General features: G+C 59.0%; 10 protein-coding genes across 10 annotated transcripts; 4 read left to right on the forward strand and 6 right to left on the reverse strand.

Moving 5' to 3' along the window:
* Nucleotides 1-9: 9 nt before the first annotated feature.
* B0T15DRAFT_415409 (uncharacterized protein) lies at nt 10-1,440 on the forward strand (the record flags this gene model as incomplete). Its single annotated transcript, XM_062865458.1, has 2 exons — nt 10-429; nt 544-1,440. Coding segments are annotated over exons 1-2 (921 nt in total), but the record flags the coding sequence as incomplete, so codon positions are not given.
* A 278-nt stretch (nt 1,441-1,718) lies between these two features.
* Nucleotides 1,719-3,091, reverse strand: B0T15DRAFT_190278 (uncharacterized protein). Its single transcript, XM_062862435.1, has 2 exons — nt 2,962-3,091; nt 1,719-2,879 (listed from the first exon to the last, which is right to left on the reverse strand). The coding sequence occupies exon 2, from the start codon at nt 2,870-2,872 to the stop codon at nt 1,859-1,861; it is 1,014 nt and encodes a 337-aa protein (XP_062720943.1). The 5' UTR covers nt 2,873-2,879; nt 2,962-3,091; the 3' UTR covers nt 1,719-1,858.
* B0T15DRAFT_415414 (uncharacterized protein) lies at nt 3,054-3,982 on the reverse strand. The gene is made up of 2 exons (XM_062865459.1): nt 3,591-3,982; nt 3,054-3,498 (listed from the first exon to the last, which is right to left on the reverse strand). The coding sequence occupies exons 1-2, from the start codon at nt 3,649-3,651 to the stop codon at nt 3,230-3,232; spliced, it is 330 nt and encodes a 109-aa protein (XP_062720944.1). The 5' UTR covers nt 3,652-3,982; the 3' UTR covers nt 3,054-3,229.
* Nucleotides 3,983-4,271: 289 nt separating this feature from the next.
* B0T15DRAFT_531511 (uncharacterized protein) lies at nt 4,272-4,950 on the forward strand. The gene has a single exon (XM_062869251.1). It carries the CDS (start codon nt 4,307-4,309, stop codon nt 4,562-4,564), a length of 258 nt encoding a protein of 85 aa, XP_062720945.1. The 5' UTR covers nt 4,272-4,306; the 3' UTR covers nt 4,565-4,950.
* A 209-nt stretch (nt 4,951-5,159) lies between these two features.
* On the reverse strand, nt 5,160-6,679 carry B0T15DRAFT_531514 (guanine nucleotide-binding protein beta subunit-like protein). Its single transcript, XM_062869252.1, has 5 exons — nt 6,539-6,679; nt 6,372-6,409; nt 6,183-6,309; nt 5,794-6,111; nt 5,160-5,601 (listed from the first exon to the last, which is right to left on the reverse strand). The coding sequence occupies exons 1-5, from the start codon at nt 6,578-6,580 to the stop codon at nt 5,176-5,178; spliced, it is 951 nt and encodes a 316-aa protein (XP_062720946.1). The 5' UTR covers nt 6,581-6,679; the 3' UTR covers nt 5,160-5,175.
* Nucleotides 6,680-6,799: 120 nt separating this feature from the next.
* B0T15DRAFT_502316 (Bromodomain associated-domain-containing protein) lies at nt 6,800-8,475 on the reverse strand. Its single transcript, XM_062867427.1, has 2 exons — nt 8,056-8,475; nt 6,800-8,001 (listed from the first exon to the last, which is right to left on the reverse strand). Exons 1-2 carry the CDS (start codon nt 8,312-8,314, stop codon nt 7,181-7,183), a joined length of 1,080 nt encoding a protein of 359 aa, XP_062720947.1. The 5' UTR covers nt 8,315-8,475; the 3' UTR covers nt 6,800-7,180.
* Nucleotides 8,476-9,138: 663 nt separating this feature from the next.
* B0T15DRAFT_396189 (uncharacterized protein) lies at nt 9,139-10,725 on the forward strand (the record flags this gene model as incomplete). The annotated part of the gene is made up of 2 exons (XM_062864820.1): nt 9,139-9,377; nt 9,657-10,725. The coding sequence occupies 2 exons, from the start codon at nt 9,139-9,141 to the stop codon at nt 10,723-10,725; spliced, it is 1,308 nt and encodes a 435-aa protein (XP_062720948.1).
* A 3,190-nt stretch (nt 10,726-13,915) lies between these two features.
* Nucleotides 13,916-16,861, forward strand: B0T15DRAFT_502318 (uncharacterized protein; the record flags this gene model as incomplete). The annotated part of the gene is made up of 1 exon (XM_062867428.1): nt 13,916-16,861. One exon carries the CDS (start codon nt 13,916-13,918, stop codon nt 16,859-16,861), a length of 2,946 nt encoding a protein of 981 aa, XP_062720949.1.
* Nucleotides 16,862-17,131: 270 nt separating this feature from the next.
* Nucleotides 17,132-19,588, reverse strand: B0T15DRAFT_531527 (serine hydroxymethyltransferase-domain-containing protein). Its single transcript, XM_062869253.1, has 5 exons — nt 19,443-19,588; nt 19,076-19,351; nt 18,917-19,010; nt 18,721-18,858; nt 17,132-18,660 (listed from the first exon to the last, which is right to left on the reverse strand). The coding sequence occupies exons 2-5, from the start codon at nt 19,328-19,330 to the stop codon at nt 17,510-17,512; spliced, it is 1,638 nt and encodes a 545-aa protein (XP_062720950.1). The 5' UTR covers nt 19,331-19,351; nt 19,443-19,588; the 3' UTR covers nt 17,132-17,509.
* Nucleotides 19,589-20,465: 877 nt separating this feature from the next.
* Nucleotides 20,466-21,377, reverse strand: B0T15DRAFT_511115 (ribosomal protein L19/L19e domain-containing protein; the record flags this gene model as incomplete). Its single annotated transcript, XM_062867893.1, has 4 exons — nt 20,466-20,624; nt 20,695-20,845; nt 20,952-21,221; nt 21,346-21,377. The coding sequence occupies 4 exons, from the start codon at nt 21,375-21,377 to the stop codon at nt 20,466-20,468; spliced, it is 612 nt and encodes a 203-aa protein (XP_062720951.1).
* Nucleotides 21,378-22,346: the final 969 nt, after the last annotated feature.

Consider the following 22,346-nt stretch of genomic DNA (forward strand, 5'->3'; position numbering starts at 1 on the left):
GTGCGACCACTCAATCGGGAAGCAAAGCTTGGCTCGTGTCGGCGACTCCATGGGCCGATCCTGCGATATCGTCGATTCCTCGTCACACATGTATTGCGCGCCACTTCGCCGGAACCGAAATAGCAGTGCTACGGAAGCAAATCAAATTTCGATTTTGTTTCTCAGCTGCGTCATATCTGGCAGCTCTTACGGTCTGACCTGCATAGTACCTCCGAGAAGTTGAAATATGAATAGGGGCGCGCCGTCCTGTTTCGCTGGGTTTTGCTTCGATGTCTCTCGCAACGGCGGAAGCTTGATCTGAGACCAGCAGAGTCGCGGTGCACCATCACCTGCACCTGCACATCATCACGCCTCATCCTTCACCAACCAATCTAAGACAATATTACTTAAACTGCGCCAATAATAATGTCCTCTGGCACGGGTCAAACGGTACGTTTGACTCCATACCTCTCCAACACCACCACCCCAAAAATCCATGATACGATCCTATACACCCTACAACTACATCCATGGAATTCCAACTAACACAACGCCACCAACCAGGCCGCAGCGACGCCCCCCAACAAGCCCCCAGGCCCGCCCTATCCACCGTCCACAGCGCCCCTAGGCGGCGTCCCGACCTCTGCCATCGACATCCCCATCAGCGCCACGCTCCTGGCGCTCTTCGCGCTGGGCGGCGCCTCGCACCTGTTCGTCTTCGTGCGCAACAAGCGGCGCAACCACAAGTTCATCTTCTCGGTGCTCCTCTTCGGCTTCTGCGTCACGCGCATCGCTGCGCTCTCGGTGCGCATCGGCTGGGCGCGCGACCGCACCAACGACGAACTCGCGCTAGCCGCGACCGTGCTCACGTCCGCGGGCGTGCTGATCCTGTTCATCGTCAACATCATCCTCGCCGTCCGGGTCGTCAGGGCGACGCACCCGCTCGCGGGGTGGTCGCGCGCCGTAAAGGTGGGGATGGGCGCGCTAATTGCCACCGTCGTGGCCGTGCTGGTCATGGTGGTCTTCTCCTCGGTTCATCAGCTGTTTACGCTGAACCTGGGCATACGCAGGCGCGAGCGGGATGTGATGCTCTTTGCCGGGGTGTACATGGTCGTGGTGGCGGTCTTGCCGCTCGTGGCGATGGCGCTGGTGCGGTTGCTGCCGCGGAAGGGGCCGTACCCCGCGGAGAACTTTGGCACGGGCGGCATGGGAGCCAAGATGGCGCTGCTGGCGTTTACGTCGGCGCTGTTGACGCTCGGCGCCGCGTTCCGCACGGCGGTCAACTTCGAGGCCAAGCCGGTCAATGACCCGCAGTGGTACCACTCGCGCCCGGCGTTTTACTGCTTCAACTTTGTGATCGAGATCGTGGTGGTGTATACTTATCTCCTGGTCAGGTTCGATCAGCGGTTCCACGTCCCGGATGGCAGCTCAAAGCCTGGGGATTATTCAAAAGTGGGAGAGCATGCCGTGGTTGAGTTGGACGACAGGCCGGAGGGGGGCTCCACGACATCCAGGGATAGTGCCGCGACGGCCATCGGGAACCAGAAGCCTCAAGCGCCAGGCTGGGGGTGTCCAGCGGTTGAACCTCCTCTGGAATAACATGTATGTACGGAGCCGAGTGATAGACCATAGAACAGCGGCAGCGAGCGTGTTTTAGATAGATACCCATCTCAGCTCTCGGGTCGTTACCGCAGTTTTTCAAAGACAGGTGCATCCGCTGGGCTAACCGACCTGGAAGTTGTCGGTTGTCAAGCCATTACGATCCAACATGAACGGGGAAATTCAGAGTTGGCCAATCCATTATCACTCACGAAGTCGTCCCGAAAAATAGAGGTGTCATCCTCTCTAGATTCCAACACTGAATCATTGCTGCATCTCCTCACGAAGGTACAGCGTTCTCCGCCCAGTACTTCCGCGCAGCAACCTCAAAATCCTCGGGCCTCCTCCCCAGAATCTCCTCCATCTCCCCGGTCACCACAGCCGTCTCCCCGGCCCTCACCGCATCCCACGCGGTAGCCCACGTCCGCGCCTTCTCCTCCTCCGGCCCAAACACGGCCCGCACCTGCGGCAGCTGCACGTACTCGTCGACCGAAACCTGCTTGATCGCGAGATCACGCCGCCCGGCAATCTCGGCCAGCACCTTCACCGTGTCCGCCAGGCTCCACACCCTGGTCCCCGTCAGCAGCACCGTCCTGTTGATGTACGGGAACGTTGTGGCGGCCGGGTCGTCGTCGGACTCGGTGGTGGTGGTGGCGTAGCGCGCGATCAGCCTGGCCGACGCCTCGCCCAGCTCGTCGCGCGCGACCCATGCGATGCCCGGGCCGGACCCGTCGTGCGGGATGCGGATCTCTGCGGGTTGCTGTTGCTGTTGCGGTGGTTGGTCCGGGCGGAAGAATGCCATGTAGATGGGCGTCGATTCGGCGTAGAGGCCTTCGCGGAGGATGGTGTAGCTCAGAGGGCTGTTGCCGTCGTTGGCTAGCTGGCGGAGATGGGCCTCGGTGGCGAGGTGGGCTTGCATCACCTCGGCCAGGGAGTGGTTTGACGTCGCCTCGCCGGCGAAGGCCAGGGAGCTGTAGAAAATGTGAGAGACCCCGGCGCGGTGGGCGGCGTCGACGGCCGGGAGCTGGACCTTGACGCGGTAGTCGCGCACATGGGATGGGTAGGAGATCAGGAAGAGCGTGTCGACCCCCGCGAAGGCGGCTTCCAGGTCGGATGGAGACGACTCGTACGATGCTTGGCGTGTCTGGACGCCGGCGTCGATGTACTCCTGCGGCGTCTTCTCTGGGTGACGGCTGATGAGGATCACCTTGTCGGCCTGTACTAGTTTCAGGAGGTGTCTGTAGGTGCTCCCGCCCAGGCCGCCCGATGCGGGGAAGATGCCGATGGTTTTCATAGCGAAGCTTGTTTTGTGTGGAGGAAAGTAAGCACGCGGTGAGCGAAATCAAATCGAGAGCAATACTGTCCTTGACTCCTTGTCTTTACCTATCTGGGGGCGGATCATTCCATCTAGACGACCGCAATCTATAGTCAAACCCGTCAGACAACAATTACTAAGCTTTCAGAAAATTGTTTTCTGTTCCCTCAATTCTTGACGTCACAGGTCGGTGCTGTCCACTATAACACCCGGGACTCCACCACCGATATGGAAAGTTGTGAAACTCTTTTAAGACCTTCAAAGTTGGGAAGATGGCGTTATTACTGGGCTAACCTCACACACACAAAATATCATACAATACAGAGTCCAGACCTCTCAGTGAGAAGGCTGGTTCCGTCCCCCATGCGGCGTAGTCTGCTGCTGCCCCCGCTGCTTGCCCCCGTCCCTGCTGTACTTCCCGCCGACATCCTCGGGCAGCGCCCCTCCCGCGCTTATGATCTCGCCCTGTCCCGAGCCGCTCAGTGCGTTGTCGGCGGCCTGGTGCAGCGTCGCGCTGCCGAGACCGCCGGCGCCGGCCTGATCGCCCCTCTGGTCGGGCCTGGCCACGGACGGGATGACGTTTGGCTTCGCGGCATCTTCTGGGACTGTTTGGGTTTTCGAGCTCTGTTATTAGCATACGTCGTTTCACGTGTCCGTGTGGGAAGAGCAGAGCAAGGACAGGAAAAGGGGAACGAACCTTTGGTGCCGTCCTTGGCCATGTCGAAGAGGTTGCCGCCTTGGGGATGGGGGTCTGACATTGTGATGGTGTGTGAGCCTATGAGCTGCTAAGGCGCAGTTTTCAATTGGCTGCCGGTTGAAGTTGATTTTTTTCGATCAGACGATGAGAGTTGATTTAATGAGCCTGGGGAACAGTAATTCGAGAGAGATGTGGCCGACGAGATCTGAAGCTTATATCGCTTTCGAGTTACAGATCTGCAGGGTCAATTATGTCATCGGCACGATGACGACTCGGTGCGCTCAACAGTGACGTAAATACTGGGTAACTTTGTGAGATCTGCCCCATGAATAACTATAGCAAAGCTACCGTTCGAGCGTGCACCTTGTTGGCTTCCTTGGATAAAGTCGGACCAGGGTCACGGGAGCAGGGTCGCGTCTTGCAGGGCTGTGCCGCTGTGGTATTCGACACTGTCCATGACTCTCATTTCATTTGGAGCTGATCCAACTCGCTTGGTTGACGGCTAGGAGGTGGTATCTACTATGTTTGCATATGTGACGGACGGGCGGTGTCCTTGTAGTATAGACTACTACCTACCGTAGGTATAGAACGCTGTCGGACCACTTGACTGATCAATCCTGGCAGGTATCAGCTGGAAAACAACGTAGATATCCAGCTCGTATCGCTTGGAGAAGGGAATTGGCCTAGGAATACACGACGTCTCTCCTTGGGTATTGATGAAAATCACTGGCATACCTCACCGATGTACGGTGTCGTTCTTATTAGTCTTTTTCGTAGGGGAGTTTGTCCGCCCAGAGACTTGGGTCGGCGTTGAGTTCTCTGCGCTTCGACTTCCAGTAGTTACGGACGGGAATGCCATGCATACTATGAATGCGGCCCGAGTTCCCCTCACGCGTTGTACGTGCCAAACGAGGAGCCGGCGAGGTATAGCTGTCGGGAGTGCACCGGGTGGGCTAGGGAAGCCGAGATTGTAGTCGCCATACGAGTTCGTCTTGGGCACGGCAGGACAGTCCGCTGCGTCGAGGCTACAATACCGATCAGCGATGGCGGGAGGGTAGCGTGTTCGACCCTGCTGTTCGGATAAGTAGTCGAGTCTGGTGAGAATACGCCAGAGCCTGCTGAGTTGGTGGCATATCTGGACGTTCCTACTGCTTCCACACCTGGAACTCCGTGGTATGCTCTTCAGCTGTATCACTCCTTCCAGCGTGACAAAAAGGCCTCACAAGCCATACAACGGCCCCTCACAACCGGGGCCTCATGGACAATGCACACTCTGGCCACACTCATTGGTTCATGGGGTTGCTGAATTGTATCGATCTGCCATCTAGCAACGGACACACTTTAAGCATCCGCCGCGAGGGCTGCCATGACTAGATGATGCATTTTCCCAGACCCCGTCTTTCATTCCTTTCCATGAAAGAGACCAAAAGCGAGACAAGCAGTCCGAAGTACGCCCCCACCATGGAATCCGTCGAAAGAGCCCCGGCGCGCAACACGCGCGCCCGGCTTCCCGCGCAGCCCAGCGATGCAAAACCCTTTCCCACAAACCACCTCTCCCCGGCCCCGACACCGAGACACCCACCTCTTACGCCCTCGACATGACACCCCAGGCGCGGATGATGTTGTCGGTGTAGCCGGCGAAGAGGGTCTGGCCGTCGGCGCTCCACGCCAGGCTGACGCACTCGGGCTCGCGGCTCTTCTTGCCGACGTTCTGGAACTCGGGCTTGAGCTCGTCGACCTTGCTCTTCTTCTCCAGGTCGAAGATGATGATGCTGCTGGCAGTAGCAGCGCACAGCCAATACCGGTTGGGGGAGAAGACAAGGGCGTGGATCTCGTCGTTGGCGTTGAGCGAGTACAGGTGCTTGCTCTCATTAAGATCCCACAGCATCGTCGTACCGTCCTTGCCACCGGACGCGCACAGAGATCCATCGGGGGAGATGGTGACAGTGTTGATGTAGCCGGTGTGGCCAATGTGATCGGTCTGCAGCTTGCAGCTAGAAAGCTCCCAGACCTGGAAACGGTCAGCCATGGCTGCACCCGACACAAACTTGGGCCCGAAAAAGCGGTGGAGATAGGGTGTCGCTCAGTGCACGGTGAATGTTGGTCTCATGGCCTGTGGCGAAACAGGCTCTGAAGTAGCAAATACTTGAAGAGTTGCAAAGCATCATAGCGAGGAGGCATGCCGCACGGGGTCCAAACGTACCTTGACCAGCTTGTCCCAGCCGGACGAAACAATCACCGGGTTCTGCGGGTTGGGCGAGAAGCGCACGCAGGACACCCACTCGGTGTGGCCCTTGTCGGTGATGGTGTACTTGCAGTCGCCGAGGGTGTTCCAGAGCTTGATCGTCCGGTCGCGAGAGCCGGAGACGATCTGGCGGTTGTCGGCGGAGAAAGAGACCGAGAGGACGTCGTTGGTGTGGCCGACGAAGCGGCGGGTGGTGGTGCCGGTCGAGAGCTCCCACAGGCGGAGGGTCTTGTCCCAGGAAGCGGAGAGGGCGTAGGCGCCGTCCGACGAGATCACCTGCCACGCCTATCAGCACAACCCCGCTTTCCCATCCATGCAAATCCAGAAGCCAGCCGCTCAAAACGTACGCAGTCGGAGACGATGTGGGAGTGGCCGTGGAGCGACCGCTTAGGGTAGCCGTACTGGGTCTCATCGCGGGTGAGGTTCCAGATGATCAGGGTCTTGTCTCGGCTGCCGGACAGGAGCATGTTCGGGCTGGGAGAATGGTTAGTACATGCGGTCCTCGGCCCCCGAAGCGATTGATCGGCTGCTCGTACTTCTCCATCGACGTGGCCAAGCTGGTGACCCAGCCATTCTGCGAGGTATACCGTCAGCTCCAGTACGAGAATTGGCAGCTGCCTCGGTGCAGCGAGCTGCCAGTCGGTTTAGAGATCACGGCAAAGCGCTCGGATCACTCGAATTGACGCCAACAGGGACGACTTACGTGGCCCTCCAGGGTGCCCTTGAGGATGAGTTGCTCAGCCATCTTGGTGTCCTTCCTGGGGTTCGAGGATCGGTGGAAGAATGGTGAGCTTTTCGCGGTGCCTCGTTTCGTCGGGAGGTCAACAAAAATCGGGGCGCTGCGCCAGCTCTGAGAATTCCTAAATTTTTGTGCGGCCGAAATGGTTAGGGTCCGCCGTGGGGCGGTTTGCGGCCAGCTCGGCCAGCTGTCAGGAGCAGCAAGCTGAACTGTGCCAGCTGCTGACGGCTCTCAGACGCTGTGACGATCCACCATGACCCGCAGAAGCGATAAGATAACTTGAAAGGACGGGAGTGTGAGGCGATGTGGTTGAATTTAGGGATTATCCACGGCCTCACGCTACCTCTTGCGTTGCAGACCAGACATTGCCTACCATATCCTCGGGCTGTTCTTTCCTATGCGCTCAATGTACAGTAACTGCATGGTATTTATGAACCAGCGAATCCAAGCCAAACTGTTCACAGGCTCTGGCTATTATAAGCCGCTGTAAACTCTATGGGGTATCTCGTAGTTCCCGCTGCAAATTCCCAACTCCGATCACCATCCACATGCAGCTTGTACACACTGTGCAGGAGTACTAGTGTAGAAGTCAAACACATCCCGGCCTCATTGGCCTTTCCCGCTGTGACCAGCAGAGGCAGTCTTCCGGACACCCGCTCGAGGCACGTCCCTGCGGGAATAGCTCTTTTCCCAGTTGACCAGCATGCTGTGATCCGCAATCTCGAACCTCCCCTTGTCGCCATGCATCCCTGCTGGCCCAATCTCCTTGCCCTTGGACCTTGTGTCATCATCGAGGAGCTCCCGCATCGCCGCCTCCCACAAGTTGTACCGTTCCCGCTGGGCCGGCTGCCGTTGCGCCGACGCCCATACCTCCTTTTGCTTCGCAATCTTGGATGCGCGCATCAGCCTCCTAAGCGCTCCCTCTCCGGCCTTTGCCTCCTTCGCTGCTGCTTCTCGCATCTTCTTCGGATCGCCGCGCGGAATTTCGTCGGGCGCGAGCGGCCGCTGCGGCTTCTGCGACTGCGGCTGGGAACCGTCCAGCGTCTGGGACGGCGCATCCGGGCCAAACGCACTCCAATCGTCGGACACCGTAACGGCGTCCACGCTTTCCGGCGTGTACTTGTATGTGTGCACGCTTGGAAAGGCGGGGAACGAGCTTGGGATGTACGGCTTTGCTGCCTTGTCGGGCGCTCCGTCCAGCTCGTCGCCAAGGACTGGAAGGTCTCGGTCGAGCGGATCACCGGTCTCGAGAGGCTCCCACTTGGGCAGACGCTTTGATCTCGGTATCGGCGGCTTTCTGTGCGGATTAAGAGTTGATGTGGTCAAGTTGAAGCGCTTGAGGCCCTGCTCAAAGTCCTTGGGTACCGGGTGCGATCGTCGCGCGGCATTCGTGAATGTCTTGATGTCCTGCACGAGCGATGTGATGTCTGTAGTCTGTCAGCGAATCTGTGCAGTGTGCCACTCAACCAACATCTACATACACATCTCTGCCATAGCGGCAAAGCTCTCCATGGCCTCGGGCGCCGCGCTGTCGAAGCCGACCTTCTGCAGCGCCAGCGCAATGCCTCGTCGCAGACCCTTCTTCGCCAATTCATCGGTCGTCACTGCCGGGGAGTAAGACGGCAATAATCCCGGCGGCCCAAGCGAGAGTATTGTTTGCGCTGACTGAAGCCGTTGTCGTTTCGTAGGAGAGCCGGCCCGCTCGGCCTCTGCCGGCCGCTTTCGCGACTCGGTTGCCATTGCCGCCGATCCCTCTCCGCGAGCACTGGCAGCGTGGACGTAGCGAGCACTGGAATGCAAGAGCTTATGCGTCTCGCGTATTGCTTTCGGTATCGCGCTGTATTGGCGTGACGGTTGATGGAGGTGGCGGCAGGAACGTGAGGTTTAACTCGTGATGACTGCTGGTGTTGAGTTGACAAAGTGCAAGGGGCCAGCTCAAGGTGGACCCACTCGATCTTGGCGGCAGATACTTGACCCACAGTGGGTCAAGGTTAACGTTAGTGGAGTTTGCCAAACTGTATGTACAATACATAAACGCCTCCCGAGTTGTGGCTCACAACTTACAAGTCACCACATTGAACAATCATCGTTCACACAGCCAGGCCACGACGAGGTCAGAGAATCTTCATACTGAACTGCCCCAAAAGCTATACAGGGTAGTAGCCCTCGGGTATCCACTGTGCGGCCGTTTCTAGCCAGAGACCGCAAGGACGGACCCGACTGTCACTGACCGTTTCGGTTCATGGACCCAGCCGCGTGCCATAGTTGTTTCTTCGGCGCTTGTAACATCGCACCTTCCAAAACAGTGGCATGTTTACGATCGAGCAAGATTCCCTTCATAAAGTGCGAGTCAGCGACACTCTCCTCCCGCTCTCCTTCCGAAGTTACAGAAAGCTACATGTGGCGATACAGCAAGTGCAATCGGGAAGACGTCCACAAAAATGGGATGAAATCCAGAAAATGCTGCAGCTGGACGACCTTCCGTGTTTTCTCTCCTCTCAATCATCTCATAGTACCACATTTGTTACACGTTTGTTAACCGACTAAACGACTCATTACGAAGTATGCAGGATCTTGAGACTCTCAGACGCGGCGGCTACAGAAACGCTGGACTCACTGAGTTCACGCTGAGGTGTCCTCTGGCCACCTTCCCCGAAGAAATCCTCGAACTTGGCGATACACTCAAGATGCTTGATCTCTGTGAGACTGGACTGGCCACGCTTCCCGCGACACTGGGCTCCGCTCTGCCGAATCTGGAGACCGCCTGCTTCACCAACTGCAACTTCACCGTCTTTCCGGAAGCGTTGGGATCATGCCCCAAACTCCGGAAAGTGGTTTTCAGAAGTAACGGGATGTAGGAGATCCCCGAGACTTTAGGCTCCGCTCTGCAGGCGCTGGAGGAGGCACACTTCGATTGCTGCAACTTCACTGTTTTTCCAAGAGCGCTGTTGTCATGTCCCAACCTCTGGCTGGTGGATTTCAGCGGGAACCCTATCCAGGAGATCCCCGGGACGCCAGGCTCCATTCTGCCGGCGCTGAGGACTGGCTTCTTTAATGACTGCGAGTTCACGGTCTTTCCAAGAGCGCTTGGGTCATGTCCCAACCTCGTGAGCGTGGCCTTCCAAAACAATGAGATGGAGGAGATTCCCGAGGATGCTCTCTGTCCAAGCCTCGTGGACATAGACCTCACCGATAACTGTCTCACCCGCCTCCCCTCCACTATCGGGAGATGCGTCCGCCTGGAGACGTGTTACTTCGGCGGCAACCAGCTCCAAGACTTACCGCCAGAGATGGCGCAATGCGGAGCACTCCGGGAGCTCCGTCTCAGCTTCAACCGTCTCTCTGCCCTTCCTCCATGGCTCTTTGAGCTCAGGAACCTAACCCACCTCTCTTTCGCCAGAAATCCCTACGTCTTGGGCATCAGCAACGGCGTCCACACTCCCCCGGCTGACATCGCTTGGTCTGATCTCGACGTGACGAGGGAGCAAATCTCAGATACCTTCCGAGGTATCTGGCACCAACCCCACCACGGCGACAGGGAAGTCTCCATCAAGCTCTTCGACGACTTGGCCACCGATGTCCACGGCTGCCCGGCAGCCGAGATGGAGGCATGGGTCGCACTCCAGCCATGCCCCACGGCCGCACGCGACAGCCTGCCCACAGTGATCGGACGCATCCAGGGGCATCCAGAAGAGGACCGTACCACATTCCATGGTGGCATTGTAACCGAGCCCATACCGGACCGCTTTTGGCTTTCACGCATGATACCCACGCGAAGAGCGCTGCAGATGCTAACCGGCCTCGCCAACGCCATGGCCCACCTCCATGCGCGCGGCATCGCGCACGGCCATGTAGTCTCAGAATGCATCTTTGCCAACACCGGCGACGCACATGCGGTGCTGGGCAACTTCTCGTCTTCGACAGTCTATGGTCTCGGGCTGCCACAGGGGCAGCGGAGGTCGATTGAGAAGCTCGAGGTGCGGGCTTTTGGATTGCTGATAGAGAAGTTACGGCGGCACCTTGATGTGCGAGACGAACCGGCGGTGTGGATCGCTTTGGGGGGGTTGCAATCACTGTGTGCGAATCAGCCGGTCAATGATAGACCAACGTTTGCCAGGGTGGTAGAGTGGTTGGAGGAGATGCGGTCCTAGCTGTGATGATCCGGATGCCTGAGCCGGGTGGTTCCGGCGGGCGGGCCGAGGTCCGATGTTCGGGACGGGGCATTGGCGGCTGTCTATTCAACCCGTAATACGAGATAACATTCTTATGATAGGCGTCTTTCCGGGCAATGGAGTTTATGGGATTACCGACCGACTCGCCAGTCCGTTCAAGTTTCTACGTTCGTTCGGGATGATATGCAGGGCAGTGTTTCTGCTGGTCCTGGGACGGCGGCGGCGCTGATGAACTTGGTGCGCCAACCCACCAGGATCCTGCAGCTGCATTGACGTGGTCCCGCGACACCCAGTGCAACTGATTTAGGAACTATGTAGGTATGTATATGTCGCTTGAGGGTCCGTAAACCTCGATGTCAAGTTCGCTGTTCAAGTGGGAGAATAGAAGAACAGGAGCAGTTCCGTCTGTGCGCCGCTGCTACTGTTGAATGTTCGTTTCCCTGCGGAAGTCAGACAAGTTGCGTCGGTGAATCTCTTCTTTTTACCCTCTATCATTTCTTCCCTCCGACCGCAGACCCCTTCCAGCAAGCAACTCAATCTGCTGGAACCCCTATTTTCATTATTCTTTCCCTTCCTCTTCCCCTTCTTCTTATTGAGATCACTCTCCAGCCAGTCTCGTGTTGGACCTGTGCTTGCTATTCTAGCTTCAGGGCGATCGCCAACGGCTGCCGAAGTGTCTGCCGGCCGTCGTGCATATTGCATCAAGGGGTCGGCCTCTCCCCGGCGCGGAGGGTTACCTTTTTCGAGCAATTAACCGGGTGCTTGCTGCAATGCCTGCCGCGTTGGAGTGTCATGTGAACAACTTGACCATTCCAGAATGGCACTGTTGCAGCTTCGCCGTTTATCCCTTTTGGATACGTGGCCGCGGTGGTCTCCGAACTGTCGACGGTCGTCCGGTTGGGTTGGGGGCTGGAAATCCTTCTCTTGCAGCATCGTCGAAGAGATCGGACAACTGACTCTGCAGGCCCGCGGCCTCGCCTGCAAGGTGCTGCCAGCGTCGTGTCGTATTGGTCATATGCGACCCTCTCCGCTGAGAAGCTGTCGTGTTGGAGGTGGGTTGCACCGGGTGATTGGACGCAGCTGTCGCAGCACCCCGGGGATGCATCTGCATACCGGGCGGTTAACGCTGCCGTCTTACGTTTGTCCGATGCCTAATAATGGATGCTTCTACCGACCAGCCCCCAACGTTCGATCTCTGGAAGCCGTTGGGCGCTGTTGGTGGTGAGGGATTCTTCGACATGCAGTGCGGATGCATCCCACTCAATGCGGTGTGCTCATCTTGCTTGACGTTAGTACCACCAGAGGGATGCAAGCCACACAGCTTCGCCTCCGGTTGAATCAGATCTCCCGTGAACATCATGATTTCCCTCATCTCGTTTTCATCTGATGGTGGCGGGGTTGAAAAGGTCAGGAGCCAGCTCCGGCGGACTGTGGTTGGCCAATCGGTCAGGGACGTTCGGGTCGACTTGCCTTCCGCGAGTGACTCGGATGGATGAGACGGGGAGTCGTGTAGGCTAAACACCTCGAAGCCCAGGTTCAAAGATCGGAATCGCGCAGACCCTGACGGGAGAATAAAGGCTGTAACGCTTTGAACGAAAGGGTGAAGATATTCTATTACAGGGACATGTGACCTGTTGCACCATTGCTTGATCGAGGGAGCCGAAGTCCCCGCTCATGCTTTCCTTGCCTGGTGGGGTCTCCAGTGCTACCGTACGTACCTACCTACAATTCCATACGGCCCTGCAGCTTCCCGTTCTCCGCTTCCCTCCTACATAGGTAGTACCGTAGGCTCCCCTCATGCCGTTGGCATAACACGAGCGGGATGTCGGGGAAGAGCGGCTGACAGTGTAACGCGGCCTGCGTTTCTCGAGCGCTTCTATCCAGGTTCTATGCTGTGCCGCATGCGGGCCAACCTCCAACCGCCTCACCACCACATCTAGGACGAACCATTTGGCGACGCGGAGAATATTCGACGGAAATTGCGCCGCGGCTGACGGACTGCTGTGCACAGGCAACCGGATCGCGCCTGCCGTGGAACCTCCGACATCTCAAGAACCTGCGTTCGGCGACCTGGACGAGACACGCAGCAGCGGGTTTGCTCACCGGTGCAGCACAGGCGGCCAGGGGTCCATGGATTGCAAGCCGCTTGAGCGTCACCACATCCACCTCAGGCTTGAAGAAGGTCGCGAGGATCACCTTGCATTGACGGGGGCTGGCTGGGGACGTTGTAGTGTGATCTGCAGTCCGTGCCAGCGTTCTGGACTCGACCAACAACCACGCGATCTGGCTCGCAGTTGATCTGGGTGCCGCTTGTCGCGGAATGCCCGCTGCGCGCATCCGCGGCGTCAACGGTCTGCGCCGCGCTGACCATCACGAGAAGTCTGAGCGTGCGGACTTGGCGGTATGTACAGTACTGGTCGGAGTTGCCAGCTCCAGCTCAGGCAATACATTACGAAGTACAGATTACTGTGTGATGTGTTTGTAACTTGACGGGCTTTACATACAGGGCTGGTGATCGTGTGCAGCGGCTGCTGGTGTTGCATCGTCCTGCCCCACCATCTCTCGTCTCTGCCGCTCCCGTTCGCTTGCCCCTGTTCCGGACCTGATTCCGGAGTGGCATGTGCAACTGCATACATAACCACACCACATAAAGGGCTTTCCTGCCCTCCTGGCGCAGACTTCCTGCAGTGTACTTTCTCGCTGCACTGTGACTGCCAACGACGAGTCCGAGGATGCAAGTGACGCCGAGCCGCCCGTTACCCGCCTAGGTACAATACCTTTACCATTCGCAGCTGGTTCCGAATTCGGCGCCCTCTCCAACAAGACTTACGCTATATATATCGACATAGGTTTGGGTACATACATGTACTGAGCTACTGGTCGACTGTCGTCCTGCTAGTAGACGACGGCCTCCACTTCATAACTTAATTTGACTTATATAGCTAGCCCGCCCCCGGGAATGACCAGAGCTTAGTCCTGAGCGAGTTCCGTGCCGTGCTGTGCCGTGTGTGGGGTTCCGGCATCCGTTGCCCGCTTTGAGGGTGAGTTGAGCCGGCATCCGCTCGACCCAATGGCCGAATAAACACGCTGATGGTTTCTGGCAGATACTATATCCGCCCGACGTTGTTTGCTTGCCCACAAAACCCGGCAGACGGGTAAAGCTAGCACCATGCCGTCGCCGTTCCCCTTCAATCCCTCCATGATCCCAACCGTGCCGACGCGGAAGGCGCTCTTGATTCTGGACCTGCAGAACGACTTCGTGTCACCGGACGGCCCACTGTACGCGACGGAGCCCGAGGACTTCGTCAACCGTACCTTGGATCTGGCCAAGGCGTTCCGGGACTCGGGCGCGGGCGATGTGATCTGGGTGCGCAGCGAGTTTGAGAGCCACTGTTCGCTATTGGAAGGCGGAGACCAGATCATCACGGCCGAGACCATGCTGCGCCCCCAGAAGATGGCGCCGTCGCGAGGGCGCCAGCCGACCTCCACCGCGCATGACAGCGCCGCCATGGAGGCCGACGAAGAGGCCTTCCTGAGCACCGGCGCCGACGGCGAGAAGCAGCCGTGTGTCCGCAAGGGGACGCGCGGCGCCGAGTTCGCGCCGGAAGTGAAGGCGGCCATCGACACGGGCCGCGATATCGTCTTCACCAAGACGCGCTACAGTGCGTTCGCCTCCGGGCAGCAGCAGCTGGTGCAATTGCTCCGGAGGCGGTTCGTGACCAAGATGTATCTCTGCGGTGCGCTGACAAACATCAGCATCTACGCGACGGCACTGGGAGCGGGCCAGCACGGCTATGAGGCGACCCTGCTCGACGACTGCTGCGGCTTCCGGAACACGATGCGGCACCTCAACGCCGTGCGCCAGCTCGTGGATCTGACGGGCTGCGAGGTCATCAGCTCGGAGACGCTGCTCGAGCAGCTGTCGCCCGGCCACGCCCCGCAAAAACAGTCCACCGGCCTCTCACCGTCCATCTCCAAGATCACGCTGGATCTCGGCAGCAGTGGGTCTCCAGAAAGGCCCCCCGCACCGGCTTCCCGGCCAACCACGCCCAAAGCTCCTTCGCCGCAGCCGGATCGGGCCGAGCGCGAGAGCACAACACCGCCCGTCCCGGGAAGCTCCAGTCGCGGCAGTCCAACAGTGGGCGCGACACGCCCTTCGAAAGACAGCGGATCGCGGGACGCCGACTCCGACACGTCATCGTCCGAGAGTGAGTCAACGCGCGACCCGGAAAGGAAGTCGGGAGAAGCGCAGAGAAGTGAGAGTCCTGCGAAGGCTGAGTCGAGCAAATCAGAGAGCTCCAAAGGTCCGATCCCTACCCCCGAGGCAGGCAGCACTGAAGCTGAAAAGCCCAGGGTAGTCAATCGGGTCGCACGGCGCGTGAAGCGCCCGAGTCCGGATAAGAACTCAGAAGCCACCAAAGAAGGCACGACTCCCGCCCACGACGCCGAACAGAAGCGATTGCCGCGAGACATGGCAGCGCAACCCGCCCCCGTCTCCTCCGAGCCTCTGTGCGAGGGTGACACCACCATCATCACGAATGTGCTGTCCCCCGCCCTCGCGGCCGATGCCTTCGAGCGTCTGCTGGAGGAGGTTAGCTGGGCAGGCATGTCCCACATGGGCGGCGAAGTACCGCGGCGCATAGCCGTGCAGGGCGCCATCGCCGACGACGGCAGCATGCCCGTGTACCGACACCCGGCCGACGAGTCGCCTCCACTGCTGCCCTTCTCGCCGACCGTGTTGCTGATCAAGGACGAGATCGAGAAGCACCTGGGCCACCCGCTCAACCACGTGCTTATCCAGCACTACCGCACCGGCAACGACTACATCAGTGAGCACAGCGATAAGACGCTGGACATTGTCCGCGGCAGCTTCATTGCCAACGTCAGCCTGGGCGCCGAGCGCACCATGGTTTTCCGCACCAAGCGGCCACCCAAGGACAAGGAGAGCAAATCCTCTCCCACCAACGACGCGAAACCAGCAGCGACAGCGGCAGCTCCCCCCGACCCAAAACGCCAGACCGTCCGCGCCGCCCTCCCGCACAACTCGCTCTGCCGCATGGGCCTGCAGACCAACGCGCGCTGGCTGCACGCGATCCGGCAAGACAAGCGCCTCGACCGCGAGAAGACCGCCGCCGAACTAGCCTACTCCGGCGCGCGCATCAGCCTCACCTTCCGGCAGATCGGTACCTTCATCGACGCCTCGCAGTCCCGCATCTGGGGCCAGGGCGCCACCTCCAAGACGCGCGAGCGCGCCAGGCCCGTGGTGAACGGCCAGACGGAGCAGGCCGTGCGGCTGCTGCAGGCGTTTGGCGCCGAGAACAACCGCTGCTTTGTGGAAGGGTCTGACGACTGGAACGACGTCTACGGGCAGGGGTTCGACGTCCTGCACATGGGCACGCCCAAGCGCTTCTTTGCGGCGGCGCGGGACTGCCTTGGCAATCTCTGCGTGGCGCTGGCGCTCGCGGAGCTCGGGCTGGGCGCGGCCAAGGGGAGCGTGGAGGCCGGAGAGGGCAGGTTCGAGGATAACGACCCCGGCCGGACGGTCGTGCATGGGTGTGGGAGTGTGTTACGGTACCTGGATGCCGTGTATGGCCCCGGGAGGAGGTGCGATCACATGCTGCCCGGGGAGGTGGCGCGGCGGGTGGTGAGGCTGCAGAGGGGGCTGGAGCTGCTACCCAGGTGGAGGCGCGCGCTGGAAGAGGCCGGTTTACTACTAGTACTACCATCCGGTGGGGATCGCGATGATGATGATGATGATGATGGAAAAGCGAGCGCGGAGCAAACCAAGATTGTCGCAGGGCTCCTGAGCAAGGAGCTGGCGGAGTGGGAGGGGTTCGCGAAGGAGGCTGCTGTTACCACCACTGCCGCGGCGTCTGCCATCAGCACATACCCGCAGGATCCCGGCAGCTCGACGCAGACGAGTGCCGACGGCGCCTTCTACATCGCTGGCGGCAACCAGCCCTCACCGGCTGACTTTGCCGTGTGGCCGGTGCTGCACGACATGGTGCGGGTCTGTGGTGAGAAGCTGCTGGGGGAGCACCTGGGGCGGTATTATGCGGCCTTCAAGAAACGGAGCGCTGCCGCAAAGGCGTTGGATGTGGTGCGGTCCAAGTGAGAGCGGAGATTCGGCAGTGATGGATCTTGATGGTATTGTGTTACGTGATGTACGCATGATATCGTAGTTGGATATCGGCTGGATATGATATTGGGCAGTTGACTGAAGTTCCAGCCGGAATTTAGGATAGGTCATTCATGAAGCTCTTGTGGATAGTACTAGGAGGTTGGCTAAAAGTAAGAAGTACCCTTAGTGGTTACGACAGATCCTATGTGAGATGTCGGAACATCTCTAACCCTGTCACACGGATGCGCTCATCTATTGGATGTATGTGGGCATGTGATGATGATGCGTTTTTACCTCTGTCTATCAGCCCTCGGTACCAAGGGGAGGACGGGTGAAGGGCAAGATCGGACAACGGCAAAGCCTTAAACTTCCCATGCCCGACCACCACCGCTACCTACCACTCAAGACTGACACCTCACTAACCCATCATCCTCGTTAAGACACACCGACCAGGTTGAACATTGTATTGCTGCTCGACTGTGAACCCAGCAGAGTGAAAGATGGGAGGGCAAGTGACTGTTAAACCCGCTCGCCCGGCGAAAACGCCTCATCAAAATCAGCCCAACAGAACCTACATACATAAGCGTTTCTTACATTTCAGAACCACCACCACCACCACCTACTCATCCCGTCCGGTACTAACTACGCCTTCGCATCCCACGGCAGGGGATACGTGTTCACCCAATCAGCGACCTCGCTCCGCAGCTGCACGATCTCGGTGTCGGTCTCGCCGTTGCCCAGATACTCCAAGAAGGTCCTGATGCGCCCCGCCGTCTTGGCCTCGCCCTTCTCCTCGGCGGCCTTGCGCGCCGCCCTGTCGATGCGCACGGCGATGGTGACGGCGCGGTCGACAATGTCGGCCACGCGCTCGAAGTCGTCCTCGCCGAAGCCGCGCGTCGTCATGGCGGGCGTGCCCATGCGCAGACCGCCCGGCGTGAGGGCCGACTTGTCGCCGGGCACCGTGTTCTTGTTGGCGGCGACGCCGACCAGCTCCAGCACGCGTTCGACGCGCGCGCCGTCGATGCCGTGCGGCTTCAGGTCGGCCAGCACCAGGTGGTTGTCGGTGCCGCCGCTCACGAGGCGGTAGCCAAGGCCTCCCTTCTCTTTGGGCTCGCCGAGACGGCGGGCCAGCGCCTTGGCGTTGGAGAGGACCTGGGATTGGTAGGCGCGGAACTCGGGCGTTTGCGCCTGCTTGAGCGCTACGGCGAGCGCCGAGATGGTGTGGTTGTGCGGCCCGCCTTGGTGGCCCGGGAACACGGAGATGTTGATAGGGTTCTCGAGGTTGTACATTTCCTCCGCGCCGGTCTTGGGGTGCGTGCGGCGGACGCCGCGGCGGAAGAAGATGAGCGCGCCGCGGGGCCCGCGGAGCGACTTGTGGCTTGTCGTGGTAACGATGTCGGCGTGCGAGAAGGGGCTGGGCAGCACCTTCGCCGCGACCAAGCCCGAGATGTGCGCCATGTCGGCGAGGAGGTAGGCGTTCACCTTGTCGCAGATGTCGCGCATGCGCGCGTAGTCGATGAGCCGGCTGTAGGCCGAGGCACCCGCCACGATGATCTTGGGCCGGAAGATGCCGGCCAGCTCCTCGAGCTTGTCGTAGTCGATGTAGCCGGTCGACTCGTCGAGGCGATATGGGACAGTCTCAAAGTACTTGGAAACAAACGAGATCTTCTTCGTTGGCGTCTGGTAGCCATGGGACAGATGGCCACCGTGCGGCAAGTCGAGGCCCATCAGGCGGTCGTGTGTCTCCATCAACGCGGAGTAAACGTACAGGTTCGCCGGAGCGCCGGAGAGAGCTGCGAATGTCAGCCACCAAACACACGCGGCAAATCACCACCCCCGACACAGAAACGCACCCTGGACATTGACCCCCCATTGCCTCGGGTCGAGCCCGAACGTCTCTAGCGCCCTTTGCTGGCACAGCGTCTCGGCCGCATCGATGAACTCGTTGCCCCCGTAGTATCTAGCGCCCGGATACCCCTCGGAGTATTTGTCTGATGCCGCATTAGCTCCAGCCGTTCACCCTAGGTAAGGCGCAGTCCCCATACGCACTCTGCATAGGACTCCCTAAAGCATCCAACACAGCCTGTGAGGTGAAGTTCTCGGACGGAATCAGGTTGATGAACTGCTTTTGCCTGATTTTCTCCTGTCCCGCCGACCCGGTCAGCATCTACTCACCCTAGAACCGTCAGGGCACAGTGCACAACCAACCTTCTCAATGATATCGTACATGATCGGATCGGCCTGCTGCAGATGAGAAGCGAGCATCTTCTGTTGCGTATCGCTGCTAATCGACCCCACCGCTCTCCTCGAGCCGGCCGTCGGCCTGAGCCATTGTCTCTGCGCCGAGCTCTGGAAGCGACCCGCGAGTATGGAGGGGGATGATACCGAAGCCGCTGCCGTCCGCAAGGGCCTGGTGCACGCGCGCACGGCGGTGCTCCGCAGCGAGGGGACCGAGGCCGACATGGCGCTTGCGGGCTGCTGACGCTGCAGGCGGGCAAACCACGAATTCTGGTCAGCCGGCTGCCCAGTGGTCTGGAGACTGGGTGTATGGTTCGATCGGAACGGGGAGAGATACCGATTGCGTATCAGGTTCAGCGTCCGGCGAACTGAGCGCACCCGGAGGAGGGGAAGCAACCGAGAGCGAGGTAGACGTCGACGACAGGTGATCCGATCGTCCCAATTGGTAGAGAGGGCTTACATGGAGAATCCGGTCATGACGCCCTTAAGTGGTACCGGCCGAGTCCGTGTGGGGTTCTCTCTCGCACCCGGTAAACCCGGGGTTTATCTTATCAGGGCCCGCACGGACCAGACGGCGCCACAAATCCTGGGGGATATCAACGCCCAAAAATTTCTGGGCAGGAACTTTCCTTTTCTCTTTTCTTCTGCAATCAACTAACTTGGGGGTGATGAGCACGCTTCCAAACGGCAGATGCAGGGTCCTCCGCCGGTAACGCGGCCGGGGGACATGCTGACATGTCCTGGCACAACCTCACCACTCGAGAGGGACAATTTGAAGCCTCTGACCCAACTGTGTTGATGCACGGCGACGTAGCCGTAGGACTTGGCTGCTTTTTGCTTCATCTCAACTTTGTTCCTCGCGGCGTATGCCGACCCGTGTGGATATGTATAGCGGGCCATCTAGGTAGATGTTTTGAATCTGGATCAATGGCTTGATTTGACTCGGGGCCTGCCGTACGCCCTCGCCTTCTTCTATTACACTGTACTCAATGGCTCGTACTCCTCCCGACCCCTCTTCTGCGTTGTAGGCACTTTCATTCACCCTCGTGCCAGCAGTCCACCTGCACCCAAGCACCGCGACGAACTCCGCATGAGCAGTGTTGCATTGCACCAGACCCGGCAAACCCATTGATTCCGTTTTTCAATGCCATACATGCAAGCAACGTCTCGAGTCTACCGGTAGAGACCGCGCCACTTCGCAAACGAAGAGCGCACAGCCGCCGAGGGCCGAGGCCACGTGTAGGAGCCGAGATGTATAGAGAGAGAAAAGCGTGCCCAGGAAAGAAGCCCAACCCATTACGCCGAATGCAAGGCCGCCGAGAAATCCACGTTGTCCATTTCAAATCGTCCGTGATGACATCTACTTGGACTCCTCCTCGGCCTCGCCCAGCATCGCGTTCCGCTTCGCCGCCTGCCTCTCCTGCTTGCGCTCGCGAGCAGCCTTGGTCCGTGCGCGCTTGGCGTCCATCTCCTCCTTGATTTGCCTCTCGCGCGCCTTCTCCGCCTTGGCGCGGTGGATCTACAGAGTTTTGTCAGCACACGCGCACAGCACGGCTGCAGGCCAGCCTGGGGCTATGGTTGGAACGTACGTGCTCAACGAGCGCCCGCTTGTGCTTGAAGGTGTTACCCTTGGCGAGGTGGTAGAGCTCGTGGTAGAGGTGCTTGTCGATCTTACCGCTGGCGCGGTACTTGACGAGGAGGCGACGGAGGACCCGCTGGCGGCGCATCCACAGAACCTGCCTGCATCCCGGTAGTCAGCAACGCCGTCCGGCCTCGCGTTCCTTATTTCCTTCTGCAGTCTCTCGCGTCGCCTGCTATCCGGATCCGGGGCGATGGTGGCACGTACTCGGGCATACGGGCATCGGCGGTACCCTTGCGCTTACCGAAGCCGCGGTGGCGGCCGATCCGGCGGGCGAGGTTCAGCTCACGCGCGCGCGAGCGCGAGTGCATGGTGACGGGCTTCTTGATGATGAGGCCATCGGCGACGAGCTTGCGGATCGTCTGCCGCGAGTTGGCGTTGGAGATCTCGCTGACCTCATTGGGGTCGAGCCAAATCTTGCGCTGGCCGCAGCCCAAGACGGACGACGCCAGCCGCTTCTGGGTCCTCAGATTAACCCTACAGTCGGACCAACAGTCAGCATTCCGACTAGCAAGTCAATGCCGGCAGGGTCGATGGCGTGGATGGGGTGGTGCAGTTCGGCGTTGCCACGTCGTGTTCATCGGTGCATAAAGGTGTCGACAAGTTCCGACGCAAATCCAGCCCCAGATCCATCGTGCAGAATCCTCCTCTTGCTGCGCCGTCGACGGAACGATGCTCGGGGTACTCACATCTTGACGGATTGATGCTGCGATGGTTAGTATGTCGAGGTTGTCGATGGGTTTGGGATTTCCGCTGAGGGGAAGTTCGGCGTTAGAATTTCTCAAGCAACAGTTTGTGGGATTTCGTGGTGGGGCGGCTGGCGGGCTGTGATTGGCAAGGGCTAGGCAGGTCACACGGCGGAACACGTGCACCGTACGTCCCAAAAGGGTAGGCCGGGAAGTGTGTCAACACTCAACGATGAAGTCTGAGATGTTTTTCCGAAGTCGTGTGCACGCAATCTGCGCAGCAAAAATTGGCCAGGCCTTCTTGAGTCCTCATATTCGACTTTCTTGGATATGGCCTTTGGGACTACTATCATATCCGGTCCCACAGGACTGTGACCTACACATAACCCCAACCCTAGCATATATCTACCCTCCCACGTGCCTCCCTACGTCACTTAACCACTGCATGCACCATGACCCGTTTACTCCAGCTCTTTGGATATACAAACAATACGTACCTGGGGTTGGCAGTCTAACTCTAACGCTGGCGGTTCTTCTTTCCTTGCTGCGAACCCCCCCCATCCCAGAGGCACTCCTATCTCTACAGTATTGCTAGGCACGTAGAAACCACACTGCACTTGCGCATTGGAGCTGAAAGCCTGAGGCCCTGAGACCTTAGTACAACGGCGTCAAGTAAAAGGCACGCAGGTATCCGGAGCTCTACAATGCTAGGTGGACAGCATGAGCTACCTAGTCCACAAGAGTGCTAGAGGGTTGAACACAGGACGTAGAGAGGATACGAGAAAGAAAAGGAGAGAGAATGTAGAGTACAGTTGGGTTTATGTGTTGGGCAAAAGCTTGTGATGGACCAAGCATCACAATCCCAACAGACCACCGATGTGTCTCATCTTCAACCCCGGACTTTCAACATCTGTTC

This window comes from Chaetomium strumarium, assembly GCF_033439665.1.
Source record: "Chaetomium strumarium strain CBS 333.67 chromosome Unknown B0T15scaffold_4, whole genome shotgun sequence".
Lineage (NCBI taxonomy): Eukaryota > Fungi > Ascomycota > Sordariomycetes > Sordariales > Chaetomiaceae > Chaetomium > Chaetomium strumarium.

What these genes read in the sequence shown, in the direction of transcription:
- B0T15DRAFT_415414 (XM_062865459.1), bottom strand. Translation starts at nt 3,651, where the DNA reads ATGTCAGACCCCCATCCCCAAGGCGGCAACCTCTTCGACATGGCCAAG. An exon ending in GGCCAAGGACGGCACCAAAG is followed by an intron (nt 3,499 to 3,590) that starts GTTCGTTCCCCT and finishes AAACCCAAACAG; the next exon opens with TCCCAGAAGATGCCGCGAAG.
- B0T15DRAFT_502316 (XM_062867427.1), bottom strand. Translation starts at nt 8,314, where the DNA reads ATGGCAACCGAGTCGCGAAAGCGGCCGGCAGAGGCCGAGCGGGCCGGC. An exon ending in TGCCGCTATGGCAGAGATGT is followed by an intron (nt 8,002 to 8,055) that starts GTATGTAGATGT and finishes GACAGACTACAG; the next exon opens with ACATCACATCGCTCGTGCAG.
- B0T15DRAFT_531514 (XM_062869252.1), bottom strand. Translation starts at nt 6,580, where the DNA reads ATGGCTGAGCAACTCATCCTCAAGGGCACCCTGGAGGGCCAC. An exon ending in AGGGCACCCTGGAGGGCCAC is followed by an intron (nt 6,410 to 6,538) that starts GTAAGTCGTCCC and finishes TATACCTCGCAG; the next exon opens with AATGGCTGGGTCACCAGCTT. An exon ending in TTGGCCACGTCGATGGAGAA is followed by an intron (nt 6,310 to 6,371) that starts GTACGAGCAGCC and finishes CCATTCTCCCAG; the next exon opens with CCCGAACATGCTCCTGTCCG.
- B0T15DRAFT_190278 (XM_062862435.1), bottom strand. Translation starts at nt 2,872, where the DNA reads ATGAAAACCATCGGCATCTTCCCCGCATCGGGCGGCCTGGGCGGGAGC.
- B0T15DRAFT_531511 (XM_062869251.1), top strand. Translation starts at nt 4,307, where the DNA reads ATGAAAATCACTGGCATACCTCACCGATGTACGGTGTCGTTCTTATTA.
- B0T15DRAFT_531527 (XM_062869253.1), bottom strand. Translation starts at nt 19,330, where the DNA reads ATGTCGGCCTCGGTCCCCTCGCTGCGGAGCACCGCCGTGCGCGCGTGC. An exon ending in TGTACGATATCATTGAGAAG is followed by an intron (nt 19,011 to 19,075) that starts GTTGGTTGTGCA and finishes TCGGCGGGACAG; the next exon opens with GAGAAAATCAGGCAAAAGCA. An exon ending in ATGGGGGGTCAATGTCCAGG is followed by an intron (nt 18,661 to 18,720) that starts GTGCGTTTCTGT and finishes TGACATTCGCAG; the next exon opens with CTCTCTCCGGCGCTCCGGCG.